The sequence below is a fragment of the Accipiter gentilis genome, chromosome 5, assembly GCF_929443795.1.
Source record: "Accipiter gentilis chromosome 5, bAccGen1.1, whole genome shotgun sequence".
NCBI classification, from domain to species: domain Eukaryota; kingdom Metazoa; phylum Chordata; class Aves; order Accipitriformes; family Accipitridae; genus Astur; species Astur gentilis.
The window spans coordinates 46,409,570-46,424,351 of record NC_064884.1 but is presented as its reverse complement, the minus strand read 5'-3'; the positions used below and the strand labels follow the sequence as shown (position 1 = coordinate 46,424,351).

The 14,782-nt window shown below is 43.0% G+C and overlaps 2 protein-coding genes across 7 annotated transcripts in view; both read left to right on the top strand.

The window, feature by feature from the left end:
• Nucleotides 1-7,436, top strand: part of ACLY (ATP citrate lyase) — a 30,924-nt gene extending 23,488 nt beyond the window's left edge. For all 4 annotated transcript variants that reach the window (XM_049799818.1, XM_049799815.1, XM_049799816.1 and 1 more), the window contains 13 exons: nt 238-342; nt 596-792; nt 954-1,035; nt 1,963-2,073; nt 2,626-2,753; nt 2,948-3,041; nt 3,314-3,468; nt 4,279-4,429; nt 4,985-5,128; nt 5,337-5,450; nt 5,972-6,054; nt 6,304-6,380; nt 6,577-7,436. In XM_049799818.1, coding sequence (XP_049655775.1) covers nt 238-342; nt 596-792; nt 954-1,035; nt 1,963-2,073; nt 2,626-2,753; nt 2,948-3,041; nt 3,314-3,468; nt 4,279-4,429; nt 4,985-5,128; nt 5,337-5,450; nt 5,972-6,054; nt 6,304-6,380; nt 6,577-6,671 — 1,536 coding nt within the window. In that variant the 3' untranslated portion in view covers nt 6,672-7,436. The remainder of the gene's footprint in view (nt 1-237; nt 343-595; nt 793-953; nt 1,036-1,962; nt 2,074-2,625; nt 2,754-2,947; nt 3,042-3,313; nt 3,469-4,278; nt 4,430-4,984; nt 5,129-5,336; nt 5,451-5,971; nt 6,055-6,303; nt 6,381-6,576) is intronic.
• Nucleotides 7,437-8,262: 826 nt separating this feature from the next.
• Nucleotides 8,263-14,710, top strand: KLHL11 (kelch like family member 11). 3 transcript variants are annotated; one of them, XR_007506027.1, is made up of 4 exons: nt 8,263-8,929; nt 9,022-9,633; nt 12,255-12,320; nt 14,476-14,710. XR_007506027.1 is itself a non-coding variant. In XM_049800394.1 (2 exons), the coding sequence occupies exons 1-2, from the start codon at nt 8,433-8,435 to the stop codon at nt 10,616-10,618; spliced, it is 2,094 nt and encodes a 697-aa protein (XP_049656351.1). In that variant the 5' UTR covers nt 8,272-8,432; the 3' UTR covers nt 10,619-12,483. The 3 variants fall into 3 exon arrangements, 1 of the variants encoding a protein (XP_049656351.1); XR_007506026.1 differs by having other exon boundaries at nt 8,272-8,929; nt 9,022-12,320; XM_049800394.1 differs by lacking the exon at nt 14,476-14,710 and having other exon boundaries at nt 8,272-8,929; nt 9,022-12,483.
• Nucleotides 14,711-14,782: the final 72 nt, after the last annotated feature.

Below are 14,782 nucleotides of genomic sequence, written 5' to 3'. Positions count from 1 at the left end.
GCAAGGGGGAGGAAAAAAATTCTCTGAACACTGCATAGAGACTGCTGTGAAGATCACAGACTGTGGATCCATGCACTGGGCCTTCCAGTATGAGAGTGCACAGTGTGACCTCCTAGGGGCCTGATAAGGCAGAAGCTGATCACTCCCCCTGAGCAGCTGTTTGCCTTCTCTGTCCTGCAGTTTGTTAGGGTGGTGACACTGAGGGTTACTAATGGTTTTCTTTTTATCTTGATGCAGATCCGCACCATTGCCATTATTGCAGAGGGCATTCCAGAGGCCCTGACCCGCAAACTGATCAAGACAGCTGATAAAAAAGGAGTCACTATCATTGGGCCTGCAACTGTAAGTACTGATCACCTTTTTCTTTTCTTGTCCATCTGTCTTAATCTTCAGATCAGCTTTCTCTGAAGGATAAAGTATATCCTACAATCCATTTTGTCTTTAGTCATATAAAGTGCATGTTAGTTTCTCATTTTAAGGTCATATTACTGTTTTCTGTTGTTTGTATAAATACTGACAAGACTGTCTTACAGAAATGTTCTTAAGTTTCATGCATTTTTAAAGGGCTTTACATCTTTCTCTAATTTTCTTGTAGGTTGGTGGGATCAAACCAGGCTGCTTTAAAATAGGCAACACAGGAGGCATGCTGGATAATATTTTAGCATCAAAACTGTACCGTCCTGGCAGTGTGGCTTATGTTTCACGGTCTGGAGGAATGTCCAATGAGCTCAACAACATCATTTCCCGAACCACTGATGGGGTCTATGAAGGGGTGGCCATTGGAGGAGACAGGTAGGAGTCTGCATCTTCAACAAAGACACCATTTTTTCAAGTCGGTTAACAGAAGAATTGTTAGTAATTTGGAGGAAGAAGGGCAGGTTGGCTGTTAATTTTACTTCTTTCAGAGAAGTTTATGAAACAAACTTATACCACTTTCCCTGTATTCTACCCAGATATCCTGGCTCAACTTTTATGGATCATGTCTTGCGTTATGAGGATACTCCAGGAGTGAAAATGATTGTAGTACTTGGAGAGGTGAGTGAGACCAGTTCACTCCTATCTAAGAAATACCCAAGTGTTTTGTTGTGGGAACATCTGACCTGGCTCCAAGGATGCTAAATAACAGCTGCAGATAAGTGGGAGCTATTTATACTGTTGTTGAATTTTTTTCATGCTGCTTTAATCTAAAGAAATTGAGTGTATTCCACAGACAAGCATAGTCTCTCCTACATTAAAAAAAAAAAGTCAAATAAAGAGGCTTTGTTCTGAGACTTCAGCTGTTACTCATTGTGTTGTGGTTTAACCCCAGCCAGCAACTAATCACCACGCAGCTGCTCACTCCCCCCCACCCAGTGGGATGGGGGAGAGAACTGGGGGGAAAAAAGTAAAACTCATAAGAACAGTTTAATACAACAGAAAAGAAACTAATAACAACACTAATAAAATGGCAATAGTAATAATAGAAGGATTGGAACGTACAAGTGTTGCACAATGCAATTGCTCACCTCCTGCCGACCAATGCCCAGTTAGTCCCTGAGTGGTGATTTCCCCCCCCCCCCCCCACTCCCTCCAGTTTATATACTAGACATGATGTTACGTGGTATGGAATACCCTGTTGGCCAGTTTGGGTCAGCTACCCCAGCTGCGTCCCCTCCCAACTTCTTGTGCCCCTCCACCCTTCTTGCTGGCTGGGCATGAGAAGCTGAAAAATCCTTGACTTTAGTCTAAACATTACTTGATAACACTGATGTTTTTAGTTGTTGCTAACATTCTTCTCATACCACACTCAAAACATAGCACTATACCAGCTACTAAGAAGACAATTAACTCTATCCCAGCTGAAACTAGGACATGTTGAAAAAGGGGAAAAAAAATCCAAGTAATGCACATAGAAGTATCTCTGAGCTGGATTCTACAAAAGTGCAAAGTTTTGAACCGGCTCAGCTCTCTTTCTTTCTGCAGATTGGAGGTACAGAAGAGTATAAGATCTGCAGAGGGATTAAAGAAGGTCGTATCACCAAGCCAGTGGTGTGCTGGTGTATTGGTACTTGTGCCACCATGTTCTCTTCAGAGGTATGTGCAAAACTGGGGGCAAATGCATGAAGTAAGTATATATCTATGACAGGAAGAAAAACCCCAAACTTCTCTCACTGTGCCTAAACCTTTCAGAACTGCCAGCAGCAACTTAACATGCAGAAGTTAATAAACATAAATAGTAAAAGCTTTTTGAGCTTCTGTAGTCTGCCACTGGAGATTTCTAAGGGATTCTGCATACTTGGAAAGAGAGCCCAAAGATCCCAGGGAATGCAACAGATTCTAATAGCCAGCTGCTTCTGGAGTGGGAATGGGAAAGGTGCATGTTAAGCAGCTCCAGAGAGTGGGGGAATTCAGGGAGGCAGAATGTCAATGGAAGAACCTGGAGTGATTCCAGATCAGAAAATGCCCTGCATATTGCAGTGCTGACTGTAGTTGCAACCAAGAGTTCTGTTAGCCCAAATAAGAAGGCAGATGTGTGGTCACTGGTATTCCTCTGTTGCCAGTTTCCTAGTCAGTTCTTTATTCTGTTTCACTCTCTGCAGGTAAACAACTTGTATCCCTTACTGCTGTCCCTTCTCTTGTTTGTAGGTGCAGTTTGGCCATGCAGGAGCTTGTGCCAACCAGGCTTCTGAAACTGCTGTTGCAAAGAACCAAGCCTTGAAGGAAGCTGGTGTGTTTGTTCCCCGGAGTTTTGATGAGCTGGGAGAGGTCATTCAGTAAGTCACACTAACAGGGCACCTTCAGCAGGGGACAAAAACTGTTAGGGCACTGAGTCTAGCCTGATAAAGGAATATATTCCTGCTTAAGGAAAGCAACTTCTATTCATTCTGGGTTTTTAAGGTCTAGATTAAGACCACCTCACTTGTATCTCTTAAAAGGACTTAAGTTAATAAATGGATTCTCTCCCTAGGTCTGTCTACCAGGATCTTGTGGCCAAAAGAGTGATTGAACCAGCTGAGGAAGTGCCTCCTCCAACTGTGCCAATGGATTACTCCTGGGCAAGGGTGAGCTGTGCTGTTTTACCTGCTTTTTGGTTCCTTAGAAACCAGACAGGATATTTGCTGTGATTCTGGATGCTTATGGCGATAACGGTGTTGCCTTGGGGTTTTATCTTGCAATTTTATAGCATGGTCTGTGAGCTCATTGGCCATGGTGGTTCTAGGCTGTGGAAGCTGCTGTGAGGGCAAGCTTAAGGCACTGTTGTGTGACCACTCTGCATCCTACTGCCCCTTGCTTCTAACATGTTTAAAATCCCATCTTTATGCTGTGATTTCAGGAGCTGGGTCTGATCCGCAAACCAGCTTCCTTTATGACAAGCATCTGTGATGAGAGAGGTCAGGAACTGATATATGCTGGGATGCCAATCACTGAGGTCTTCAAAGAAGAGATGGGAATTGGAGGAGTCCTGGGCCTGCTCTGGTTTCAAAGGAGGTGAGGCAGCTTTTTGTGAAAGCTCCCAAATTCTTTGGCTTGAAGTTTTGCTTGTGCATCAATAGACCTTTTTAGCACAAAAGTAACTCCAGGATTCCTTTGTGAATGTAGATTCATTGGAAATGCCATCTCTATTATCCCCTCCTCTGAGACCACATCAGCATTTCAGGGCTTCATATAGTATGTTTTAGTTCTGGGATTAAGTTTTCCAGAAGTTTTGTGGCGCACTGAGGAAATTTCTCCATTTCTCTACTCTAGGCCTATTTCACGCTCTCTGACTACTTGCTTATTATAATTGTCACCTTGACCCTGGAGAGATTGGGGAGTTTACAAACACTTGCTAACCAGCCTACAAGGGAATCTTCTGAATGGCAGAAGTTTCCTGCCTTCATCTGATCATGCCTTCATTAGAGGCACTTTTGGCACTAGCTGGAATCTCTGGCTCAGCAGAACAGGAAGAACAGAATGAACAGAACTGTAGCACAGCCACATGGCTCCCCTCAAGGGGACCCACAGAGCTCACTGATCTGTCTGCTGAGTGTGTGCAAACTCAGCGTACAAAACTGACCTTCAACTCTGAGCTAAACAGCTCCTGTGGAAACTGGATAAAAATAATAAATAAATAAAAAAATCTGATCTCTGAGAAAGATATTAGGATGCACTGATGAGTATTGTGACCCTACAGCTCCCTTTCTGTTCTGCTTCTTTCAAGCATACACTGAAAACAAAAGTCACTGTCCGGTATAACACCAAGTGTCTTGTTATTCAGTTTTCTTTACAATAAATGACTTCAGTCTCTTTCTTGCTCAGGTTACCAAAGTATGCCTGCCAGTTCATTGAGATGTGTTTGATGGTAACAGCAGATCATGGCCCTGCTGTATCTGGAGCCCACAACACCATTGTCTGTGCAAGAGCTGGAAAAGATCTTGTCTCGAGTCTCACTTCAGGCCTTCTTACTATTGTAAGTACCTAATATCCAGAAGATTTGGCTTTGTTATTCATTACTTAGTCTATGTTTTATTACTATTAATTTAAGATTTACGTTGGCTGCAGAGCCATGGACAGGTTTTGTTTGTTCACTCACACTCTGAATTTCTGTTTAATTCAACTCTAATAGCTTGATACTCTATGTTTAAAACCTAGTCCACTTTTCTAGTAAGCAAGACTGTTTTGATGTCTCTTTTGAGTCTAGAAACATTTTGTAGAGGCCAAATTGCTGTCATTGTCCCTATATGGTTGCCTAGTCTCTTCCAAGACTGACAAGTAAAAGTGTGAATAAAAAAGACTTTAGATTGCATTTCCCCCCTTCCTACTGTCTCTAGTGGAGATGCGTTGGCTACACAGTGGCACTTGTGTTGAGCTCTAAACAGATGCTTTATCTCGGGTGCCTGCCTAACCTTTAATTTCATGAATGTTGCAGTGATAGGCAGGGTGGATGGGGAAGATAATCTTGTGCTTGTTTTGTATCTTAATTGTGGAGTCCTTTGCTGTAATTTCCTTTGTGTATTGCACCCAGGGTGACCGGTTTGGTGGAGCGCTGGATGCTGCAGCTAAAATGTTCAGCAAAGCCTTTGACAGTGGGATTATTCCTATGGAGTTTGTGAATAAGATGAAGAAAGAAGGGAAACTGATCATGGGCATTGGACACAGAGTCAAATCAGTAAGAAAACTGCATTAGTACAAATGGAGCGGGGCTGGGGGGGGTGGTGGTATGAAGGTTGTGAGAGAGAAAAAAACGAAGGAAAGAAAATTAGTAAGTTTGAGGCAGCTACTGACCAAACTCTCCTAAACCTACAAATATCAAAGCTTATGGCAAGTACCTGTGTAAGAGGCAACATCAGTGACTGTGATGTGTTCTTAACTTGCAGATAAATAACCCAGACATGAGAGTTCAGATTCTCAAAGACTACGTGAAGCAGCATTTCCCTGCCACCCCACTGTTGGACTATGCACTTGAAGTAGAAAAAATTACAACTTCTAAGGTGAAATGACCTAGTACTTAGCTCCTCTTGAGCAGTCTTTCTTAATAGAGGAAAAGTGTTCAGGGGTTAATACTGTATTTTAATTGCAGTGCTTCATAAATTGTTGCTGGGGTTTTGTTTTTCTATGATAGACTTGAGGCCAAGTACTATGGTTTGGTAAGGCTGAAGACATTTATTGGACACCAGGAAAATGCTTAACAAACCAACACCCATTATCTGTGTTGTCCGCTGTCCACACTAGAACTGCTGTATTCTGAGGCAGAGCTAGCACATGTGATGGGCTGTGGTCGATAATCTCTCTGGTTTGAACCAAATGCAGGCCCATTGTTTGGGGCAGTTTTTCCATCATTCCCATTAAGCATGGCTCTTGCTCAAGTTGCTGAACAGCCTTCTCCATCGCTAGGCTTGTGTGTCCACAATTATGGGCAGCCCTCAAATTACCCTTGAGGAGGGAAGCTGCCAGGTGAATATCATTTGCCAATGTTAACATCTTTATTGGGGTGTGTTTTCATTTCCTGCAGAAACCAAATCTTATCCTGAATGTAGATGGCTTTATTGGAGTTGCCTTTGTTGATGTACTCAGGAATTGTGGCTCTTTCACACGGTAAGTATGTAGTGGGCTGTTTCTCTTAAGTCATGGTCCTATAAAAATGATGGGATCTATACTGCCAGCTCATGTGGGGCCAGGATTTCAAAAGGACATTGTGAAGGAAATGTAGCTTGGACTTGGGGAAGGAAGCTTTCACATGAATTCAGTGTTGCTACTGGCACTACAGCAGACTCATAGTCTTTCTAAGATTGATTCTTTAAATAGTTATCTATGAGATACTATTTAATTTCTTTTCCTTTGCAGGGAAGAAGCAGATGAATATATTGATATAGGAGCTCTTAATGGTATCTTTGTACTAGGCAGGAGTATGGGATTCATTGGTAAGTTTGCCATACTTCTCCCCTTCCATCCTATTGGGGAATGCCCCGCCACCATGAACATGAGACAAACATGAACCTCTGGGGGACTCAATCTAAAATGCTAGTTGTAGGAATCCAGAAATCAAAGTTGTTTGAAGGCAAAGTAAGACTAGAAGGAGGAACAGAAATTTTGTAACACAAACCACTTTTGTTTTAGGACACTACCTGGATCAGAAGAGATTGAAACAAGGTCTGTACCGCCACCCATGGGATGACATATCCTATGTTTTACCAGAGCACATGACCATGTGAGAACCTGTAGTATTGCCTCAGAATGTCACTTCAAGAAGACAGAAGCCTGCACAGAGGACAGCCACAAATGGGACTTTAATGTATAAAGGCCATTGGTATATAGACATTGGGCTGCCTGGTCAAACTGTGCAAAGCAACTGTTTTATAAGAATAGAAACTTACTCTAATAAAAACCAAAACTTGTGATATTCCGTGTGTTACCTGCTGTATTTAATACTGTCTCTCACCCTTTTATTTTTTTTCTACTAATTTCATTTTGTTTCCAGAAAAAAGATTGTAAGGGTTTGAGGGGGTAGTTTTGCTCGTAGGCGCAGTCTTACTGAACTTGTGGAAGATCCCTTAGTCTGGTAACGAGCTGTAACTTTTCCCCATAGAGGGGAAAGTACCCATCATTCCTATAAGCCATGATTTGGAAATTTTTTTTTGTTGTTGGTTGTTTTTCAATTTGTTTACTGTGTTCTCATCTCCAGTCTAATTGTACCCTGAATAGTGGGACCACTGCTGATATATAACCAATGTTACTCAAACTCTGGTGTAGTAATTTAAAGTGTAAAGTTGTAACATACTGCTGTTAAAACTGTGAAACTACAAGTATTCCGGTGTCTGTATTTATGCAAACAAATTCTCATTTGCTATTAGATTGCTGGTATATGGAATGTCACTCATGTTATCTGCAGATGCAAAAATAATCTTGGTAATAACTTCAGTGTCCTACTTGTCTGTGTATTGTAACCTAACTCTAATAAATGGTACACTGCTGATTTATTCTCTTTCTACTTCTGCCTTCTAAAAGTTGGTCCTAAACAGTGTCTAACACAATGTGTGACAAGCTGGGAACCAGTCATTCAACAAAATACCAAACCTCAAAGCAATTATTCCTCTCCTGGTGTCTGTTCTAGTTGATTTTAAAGAACACCATACACACTGATCCTATCATGTTTCAGTGTAGGTCAAAAACATGACATGTAGGAAAGAAACTATCTATAACTGATATAACATTACACAAGAGTTAGGGAAGTGTATTGTGTTATAAACATGAAATAATCAACTACAGCTCACTTCATTCTAATCAACAAAAAAAAAAAGGTGTACCTTAGTTGGAGTAAGGGAATTCCTCACATCAAGTTCCTTCCCTGCAGGCTTGCCTGAGAGCGCAACATTAAGGAGAAAAAAATAATCAAAAGGATAGCTCAAGGCTCTGAAAAAAACTATGCGTGTATTTCCTATCTATGATACCTATGTAGTTTGGCAAAGAGATCCAATTCCTTGCAGCTGCAACGCGTAGCAAGCTGCCTTTGTGCGAAATCACGAGGCTCGCTGGCAGATGCTCTGGCTGTCGCGCCAGCGTCCTCGCCCACCAACCCTGTTGTCACCTACAGCACCAGGGCCGCCCCAAAGCGGGGAAGCATCAGGGAGCAGGCCCAGCAGTTTCCCTCCTGACGGGTTCTTCAGGTCCCGCCCGCCCCCGTCCCGCCTTTCGCCTGAGGCGGGGACGGGAGGGGGGCGGTGCCCCTGCCGCGGTGCCGGCCCAAACGCCCCCTCTGCTCGCTGGGGTGTGAGAGGGACGCTCACCTCGGTCACCTCCCTGCTCCCCTCAGGGCACCCCTTGCCCCCAGGTGACGGTGGCCCGGGGCTGAGGGGACGGGACGGCCCGGGCGCTACGCCTGTGCCGCCTCTCCCCGCCACCCCAACCCCAGGGCCCCGGCCGCCATTTTACCTGCGGCGACGGCGCCACCTCCCCGCCAGGGGGCAGTGCCGCGCATGTCACGCGGAGGCCGCCGGCTCCTCGCGCGCAGGCGCGCTGGCCGCAAACCCGCCATGTCGGACAAGATGGCGGCGGCCGCGGCCTCCTCTCAGCCGCAGCCAGGCCCCGGCCCGCCGGAGGCGGAGGGCGGGGAGGCCGAAGCGGAGGAGTTCGGGTGCCCGGCGCACTGCTCTGACCTGGTCTGGCGGCAGAACGAGCAGCGTCGCCACGGCCTCTACTGCGACATCACTCTGGCCTTCGGCGGCGGGCGGCCCGGGACGGTCCGCGAGTACCGGGCGCACCGCTCCGTCCTGGCCGCCGCCACCGAGTACTTCACTCCGCTGCTCTCGGGGGGCTTCGCTGAGTCGCGCTCGGGCCGCGTAGAGCTGCAGAAGTGGAGCTCGGAGGGCGGCCCCGACCCCGAGACGGTGGAGGCCATCGTCGGCTTCATGTACACCGGCACCATCCGCGTCAGCCCCGGTAACGTCCACGAGGTGCTGGAGATGGCGGACAGGTGAGCGGGGCCCGGGGAGGGGGCTGGCCGTGGCCGCGACCGGACCGGCGGTAGCCGGGCCGCAGCATCACCCCTGTTCGTTTGTTCTGCAGGTTTCTGCTGACCCGGTTAAAAGAGTTCTGTGGAGAGTTTCTGAAGAAGAAGCTGAACCTCTCCAACTGCGTCGCGATTCACAGCTTGGCCCACATGTATTCCTTGAATCAGCTGGCCCTCAAAGCTCAGGATATGATCAGGAGAAACTTCCACAAGGTAATCCAAGATGAGGAGTTCTACATTTTGCCGTTTCATCTCATCAGAGACTGGCTCTCAGACTCGGAGATCACAGTGGACTCTGAAGAAATCCTCTTTGAGACTGTTTTGAAGTGGGTTCAGAAAAATCCTGAGGAAAGAGAGAGGTACTTTGAAGATCTTTTTAAACTGCTTAGGTTGTCTCAGATGAAACCCACTTACCTTACTCGCCACGTCAAATCTGAAAGGCTCGTATCAAGCAATGAAGCCTGTGTTAAATTAGTGTCCGAAGCTGTGGAGAGTCATGCCTTGCGGTCTGAGAATTTGCAGTCTGGTAATCTACAACATTCTGCTTGTCCTGTAGCGTTGTTGCCGCGTTTTGGACAGAACATGGATGTCATTATGGTGATTGGTGGTGTGTCGGAGGGAGGAGATTACTTGAGTGAGTGCGTAGGGTATTTCATCGATGAAGATAGGTGGGTAAACTTACCGCACATACATAATCATCTTGATGGGCATGCTGTTGCTGTGACAGAATCTTACGTTTATGTGGCTGGCTCCATGGAACCAGGGTTTGCCAAAACTGTAGAAAGGTACAATCCAAACAGAAATATTTGGGAGCAAGTCTCAAATCTAATAACCAGAAAGCATTCTTTTGGCCTTACTGAAATTAAAGGAAACTTGTACAGTATTGGTGGACATGGCAATTTCAGTCCTGGCTTTAAAGATGTGGCCATTTATAATCCTGAGCAAGACAAATGGCTTAACCTGGAGTCAGCACCAAAGATTCTTCGTGATGTCAAAGCCATTTCTGTAGAAGACCGGTTTGTTTATGTTGCTGCTCGTACCCCAGTTGACAGTGATAGCGAAGATGGATTGAGGGCAGTTATTATCAGATACGATGCTGAAACTAGGCAGTGGCAGGATGTGGAGTCTCTGCCACTCATTGATAATTATTGCTCCTTTCAGATGTCTGTTGCTAACACCAACTTTTACCATACAGCATCGTGCTGCCCCAAAAATTACACTATAGGTAATGAGGAAGCCAAGATAAAGATCTCTGGCAGGACCTCAGATGAAATACTTGAAAGCTTACCCCCAGAGGTTCTTAGCATTGAAGGAGCAGCTATTTGTTATTATAAAGATGATGTTTTTATCATTGGGGGGTGGAAAAACAGCGATGATATTGACAAGCAATACAGGAAAGAGGCCTATCGTTACTGTGCTGAGAGAAAGCGCTGGATGCTTTTGCCTCCTATGCCTCAGCCTCGCTGCAGAGCAACAGCCTGCCATGTAAGAATTCCCTTCAGGTGCTTGCAGGGAACACAAAGATACCCTATGCCACAGAACTTGATGTGGCAAAAAGATAGAATAAGGCAAATGCAGGAAAGGCAGATGCAGGAAATACACCGACACTCCCTAAGCTTACGGAGAATGCCACGCTCACAGATTGAGTGCTAGTTTCTGGGATATCACTCCTCCTGATGAGTCTATGAAATACTGTGCTAAACCATTTTCTTAGGCTTGATATGCCTTTATAAGACATGAAGGTGTTGATTGCATTTGATGCATGAAACCAGCATCTTTCATGTATTGAAAATTAAGAAGCTCAGAAATTGAGGATGGATGGGAATTGAGAAACTATGCGAATCCAACAGTATTACTTAATGGTGCCCAGGGAAAAACTAGCCTGCAACGGGCTGTGAAATATCTCCAGGAACATTAAGTCTGTTATTTTTCTCTTCAGATCTTTGTTTTCAAGGTCTTCTGTGGAGTTAGTCTCTAACAGTTCTATTTTGAAAATCAAAGATCTCTATCGTAATAATTTAGTAGTTACATTTGTGTGTGCTTGAAAGCACCTGTTTTATTTGCACTTATATATTGACATTCCTTTGATTCTCTCCTTCTCAGTGACTAAACTTCACATATAATTAGTGTTAGTGTACTTAGCTTTCCCAAGTTGGAGGCAAGTGCAATAGTTATACCTATATATGAAAACAAAAGCACAATCTTTCTTTATAAAATTACTTCAGGATGTTTCTATGTGTATTAAATATTTTGTATCTGTATGTTGTAGAGAGGCGGCAGAGTTTGTTTATAAATGGATGATTGGTAGAACATAAGACACTTGCTAAAACAGAGAACTTGACGCAGTAGGTTTTTTTCAGGTGTATCTGAAGATGCTTCGAGTTTGTCTTTGACAGCTTCATTAGAAACTTGGGTCAACAATCAGCCTGATAAAAGGAGTAAAAACCAGCGAAGTAGCCACCCACCAACATTGACTATTCACTTCTATTTTACTGTGGATTAGTAATAATGAGATTATTTCACAGTAATAGATTGAAACCTGAGCTACTTGCAGATCCTTTCTCAAATGTTGCATGCGTTTTAGTTCTAGTGAAAAAGTGATTAGAAGAACGCCCACGAGCCTGTTCCCAGCCTGTCTTTGACAATCAGTACCCTTTGCCTTTGGTATACTTTCCCAAGAAATTTAGAGTAGCTGTGCTGCAGTGCTCTTTAACAAATCGGCACTTGGTGTTCCTCTTGAAGCAAGATAGTTGAGATTTCGGAGTCTCTAAATATTTGAATTTCCCCACTTAACTATGGCAGTAAGATTTAGGCTGATTTAAATACCTTTTGGCATTTTGAGGTGGTTTTACATAAACTAGCGCCCTGGTTGGCTCTGGTTTGCTTACTGCTATACTCCCAAGGAACAGAACATGGAATATTTCCTTTGGAGTATCACTGCCTCTCAGTTAACTGTCCTGTTGAACACTCCTCTCTGATCCCAAGAGCTCCAGGATGGTTTAGGTTACTAGTGGATTCAGTGCATCCTTCCTACCTCCTTTTCTTCCCCATCCTTCCCTTCATTTGAATGTTCCAGGTTTTCACGTGCAACCTAACTCAGGATCTTAGGGAAGGGAAAGGGAGGAGTAACCAGGGTGTTACAAAATCTGTGTAGACAAACATTGTTGGGAGAGTCTGTTTACTGTCTTTGTTTCATATGATGATTTGCTGGTGGTTTTGATGTGGACAACTTCTTTGCAAAAGAACTTCTAAACAGTTTGGTTTTTTGTTTTGTTTTTTAATTGTTTAGCTTTCTGAGCTGATACTTCTCATTTTCCAATTCAGCAGGCAGCCTAGATCATATCTGAAACACTGGGTAAGTCTTTCAACCACATAGTGTGTAAAGGTTTCTCTGATGTGTACATCCCTTAATACTCCACTTCGCAGTTCACTTGCCACTTTTGATATCAATAACTTGTCTTTTTGTAATAGCATAATCTAGCCTTGTTTAAAAAAAAAAAAAAAAAAAAAAAAACCAACCTTGAAAATCTTAACAGTTTAGTCTCAACTTACTCATCTGTGGTAACCAGGTAGTATTTTATTTGCCTGTTGGATTGTTACGCAAGTGCAGATTAAACTGTACAATGCTGGCCTAATGCAAAAGAGGAAATAGGTAAGCTTGTTCAGGTTTAAGGCTGATGTTCAGAAGTGACTGTTACCAAATCAGCTCATGCAGGCCTGTAAGCAGGGCGTTAATCAGTGGAGTTTGGCCCATGAACTTTTGCAGTTTTGGCTGGAGTAGTTTAAGAATTACTGCTCCTACAGCAGGGTTTGTGAATAGAAGTGTGAAAATGCCTCACAGCTTTAGTACTAAATCCATTGATTTAACTTAAATTTGTGGGAGCTGATTTTAAGATACTTTACCAGAGTGCAGAGAAGCAACTGAGATTTTGCATACTTCATCCCACTGATTTTGGTGTAGGGATTTAACAAGCAGTTGAAGGATGGTAGTATGTCAGACCACCACAGCTCTGTCAAAGCCCTCTTGTAGTCTGTCAATAAATACGGACAATTTGTAGGGAGAAATACCAAGATTACTATTTCAGTTGGAATATCAACTAAATAGTTTAATGTGTGGCAGCATGCAACAAAGTTAGATGCAAGAACAAACTTCTAGCAGTCTGTCTTTTTTAAGCAAAATTGATATTGCACTTACCGTGAGAACTTTTGGCTGACATACAAGCTGTATAGTTTACTAAAAACATTCCAGTCAAAGACAATGTCAAAACAGCTTAGTGTCTGGACAGCTTAACTTGTGAATGCCAGCCATGATTGTGTATGTGATGCAGTGTATCTCCATATACTCCATTTGCATGGTGAGTGATGGGCACTGTGAACAGCACCGGTTTGCTCTAACTGTTGCTATGCCAATCCTATGGAATTTTTAAGTAGTTGAGGTTTTTATTAGCCTTGACTTTAAGTGGACCAATTGCATTGCACATGGTTTTTAACTGACCAGTCTAACTATCCATTGTATTACATGTAGGTGTTTGGAAGAATTGCATTATTGACTTTGGCTGTAATTTAGCCCACTAACCTGTGAATCGCATAACAAATTCCTTGTGGCCCTTGACTGCCGTAGCTTGCTGGGTGTTTATTAAATGATCCTATAAACAAAAGCCTAGGAATTCTTTCAGTGTGTTTATAGTGGCTAGTTAAATGTCAGTAAGATCCTAGTGTGTATTCAGTAAGTATTAGAAGGCTGACTTCTGGCCTTCCTAATGTGAAAGAACATCAGGTGGAGTTTTTCCTCCTCATTATGACAATCATACCTCTATACCTGTACTGAATACATGCCACAAAATGCATGTTTCATGTCCTGTCTTTCTGCTCAAAGTATTAGTGGAGTAGGACACATCCTGCCTAGCACTCGGCAGTCATTGTAGTAATTTCTAGGTGCCATATGTGTACATAATATTTTATAACTACCCGAATACTCTCTTAGTATGCTGGGTTTGTATGTATTTTTAATAAGACTCTCTTGCACATAGTAGGATACCACTCCAGAAATGAAGAAAACATGCCAATTTTTTTAGCATGCATTATGAATAACTATGCCAAGCATCTTGCTATACTATTTCAATATAATTTTTCTCCATTACAGTAAATGTTAAAATCAGAACTATTGGCTCAACTTCTGTGTCACAGAATAGACTGATTGCTACTGACAAACTGAGTCACAAAGATTTGCAACTTTTTAGGTTATTTTTAACACAACCTTATAATAGTATGTTGTGTCATTTAATGGGCTTTAAAAAGCAAGCTTAAAATAAGTGGTTTGTGGCTTAGATTTGTTTTCAGGTATGCCCACGTTATATTAGGGTGTAAATCATATCTCTAATTTGGCAGTCCTGAGTGGAAGTCTGATAAAACAGGTGCTCCTGAGGATCTAATCCTATTACTAATATGAATGTAAAGTGTGGAACTAATGAGATGTTTGAAGACCATTAATAGTCAGATACTCCTCATAGGTCCATGTCACTGTGGATCACGGCAGCTGTACTCGCCTGTCGATATTAATGTAGACTTCAACAGATTGCTTGGGGAAGCAGCACTCCTGTACTTACTTCCAGTAAGGTAAAGTAGTATGTGTGTATAGGCTGTTTGGAAGAATTCCTACTGTAATGTTCTTTACCTTAAATACACTGTACTAAAGTTTATTGTAATAAGTGAATTAATGAAAATAAACCTTTTATTTCTCTAGCATTCTGTTGTACCTTTTATTTTTTAAGTTGCTTTGTGGGCTGTGGCTAATACACATATTTTGTGGTGCTGTAG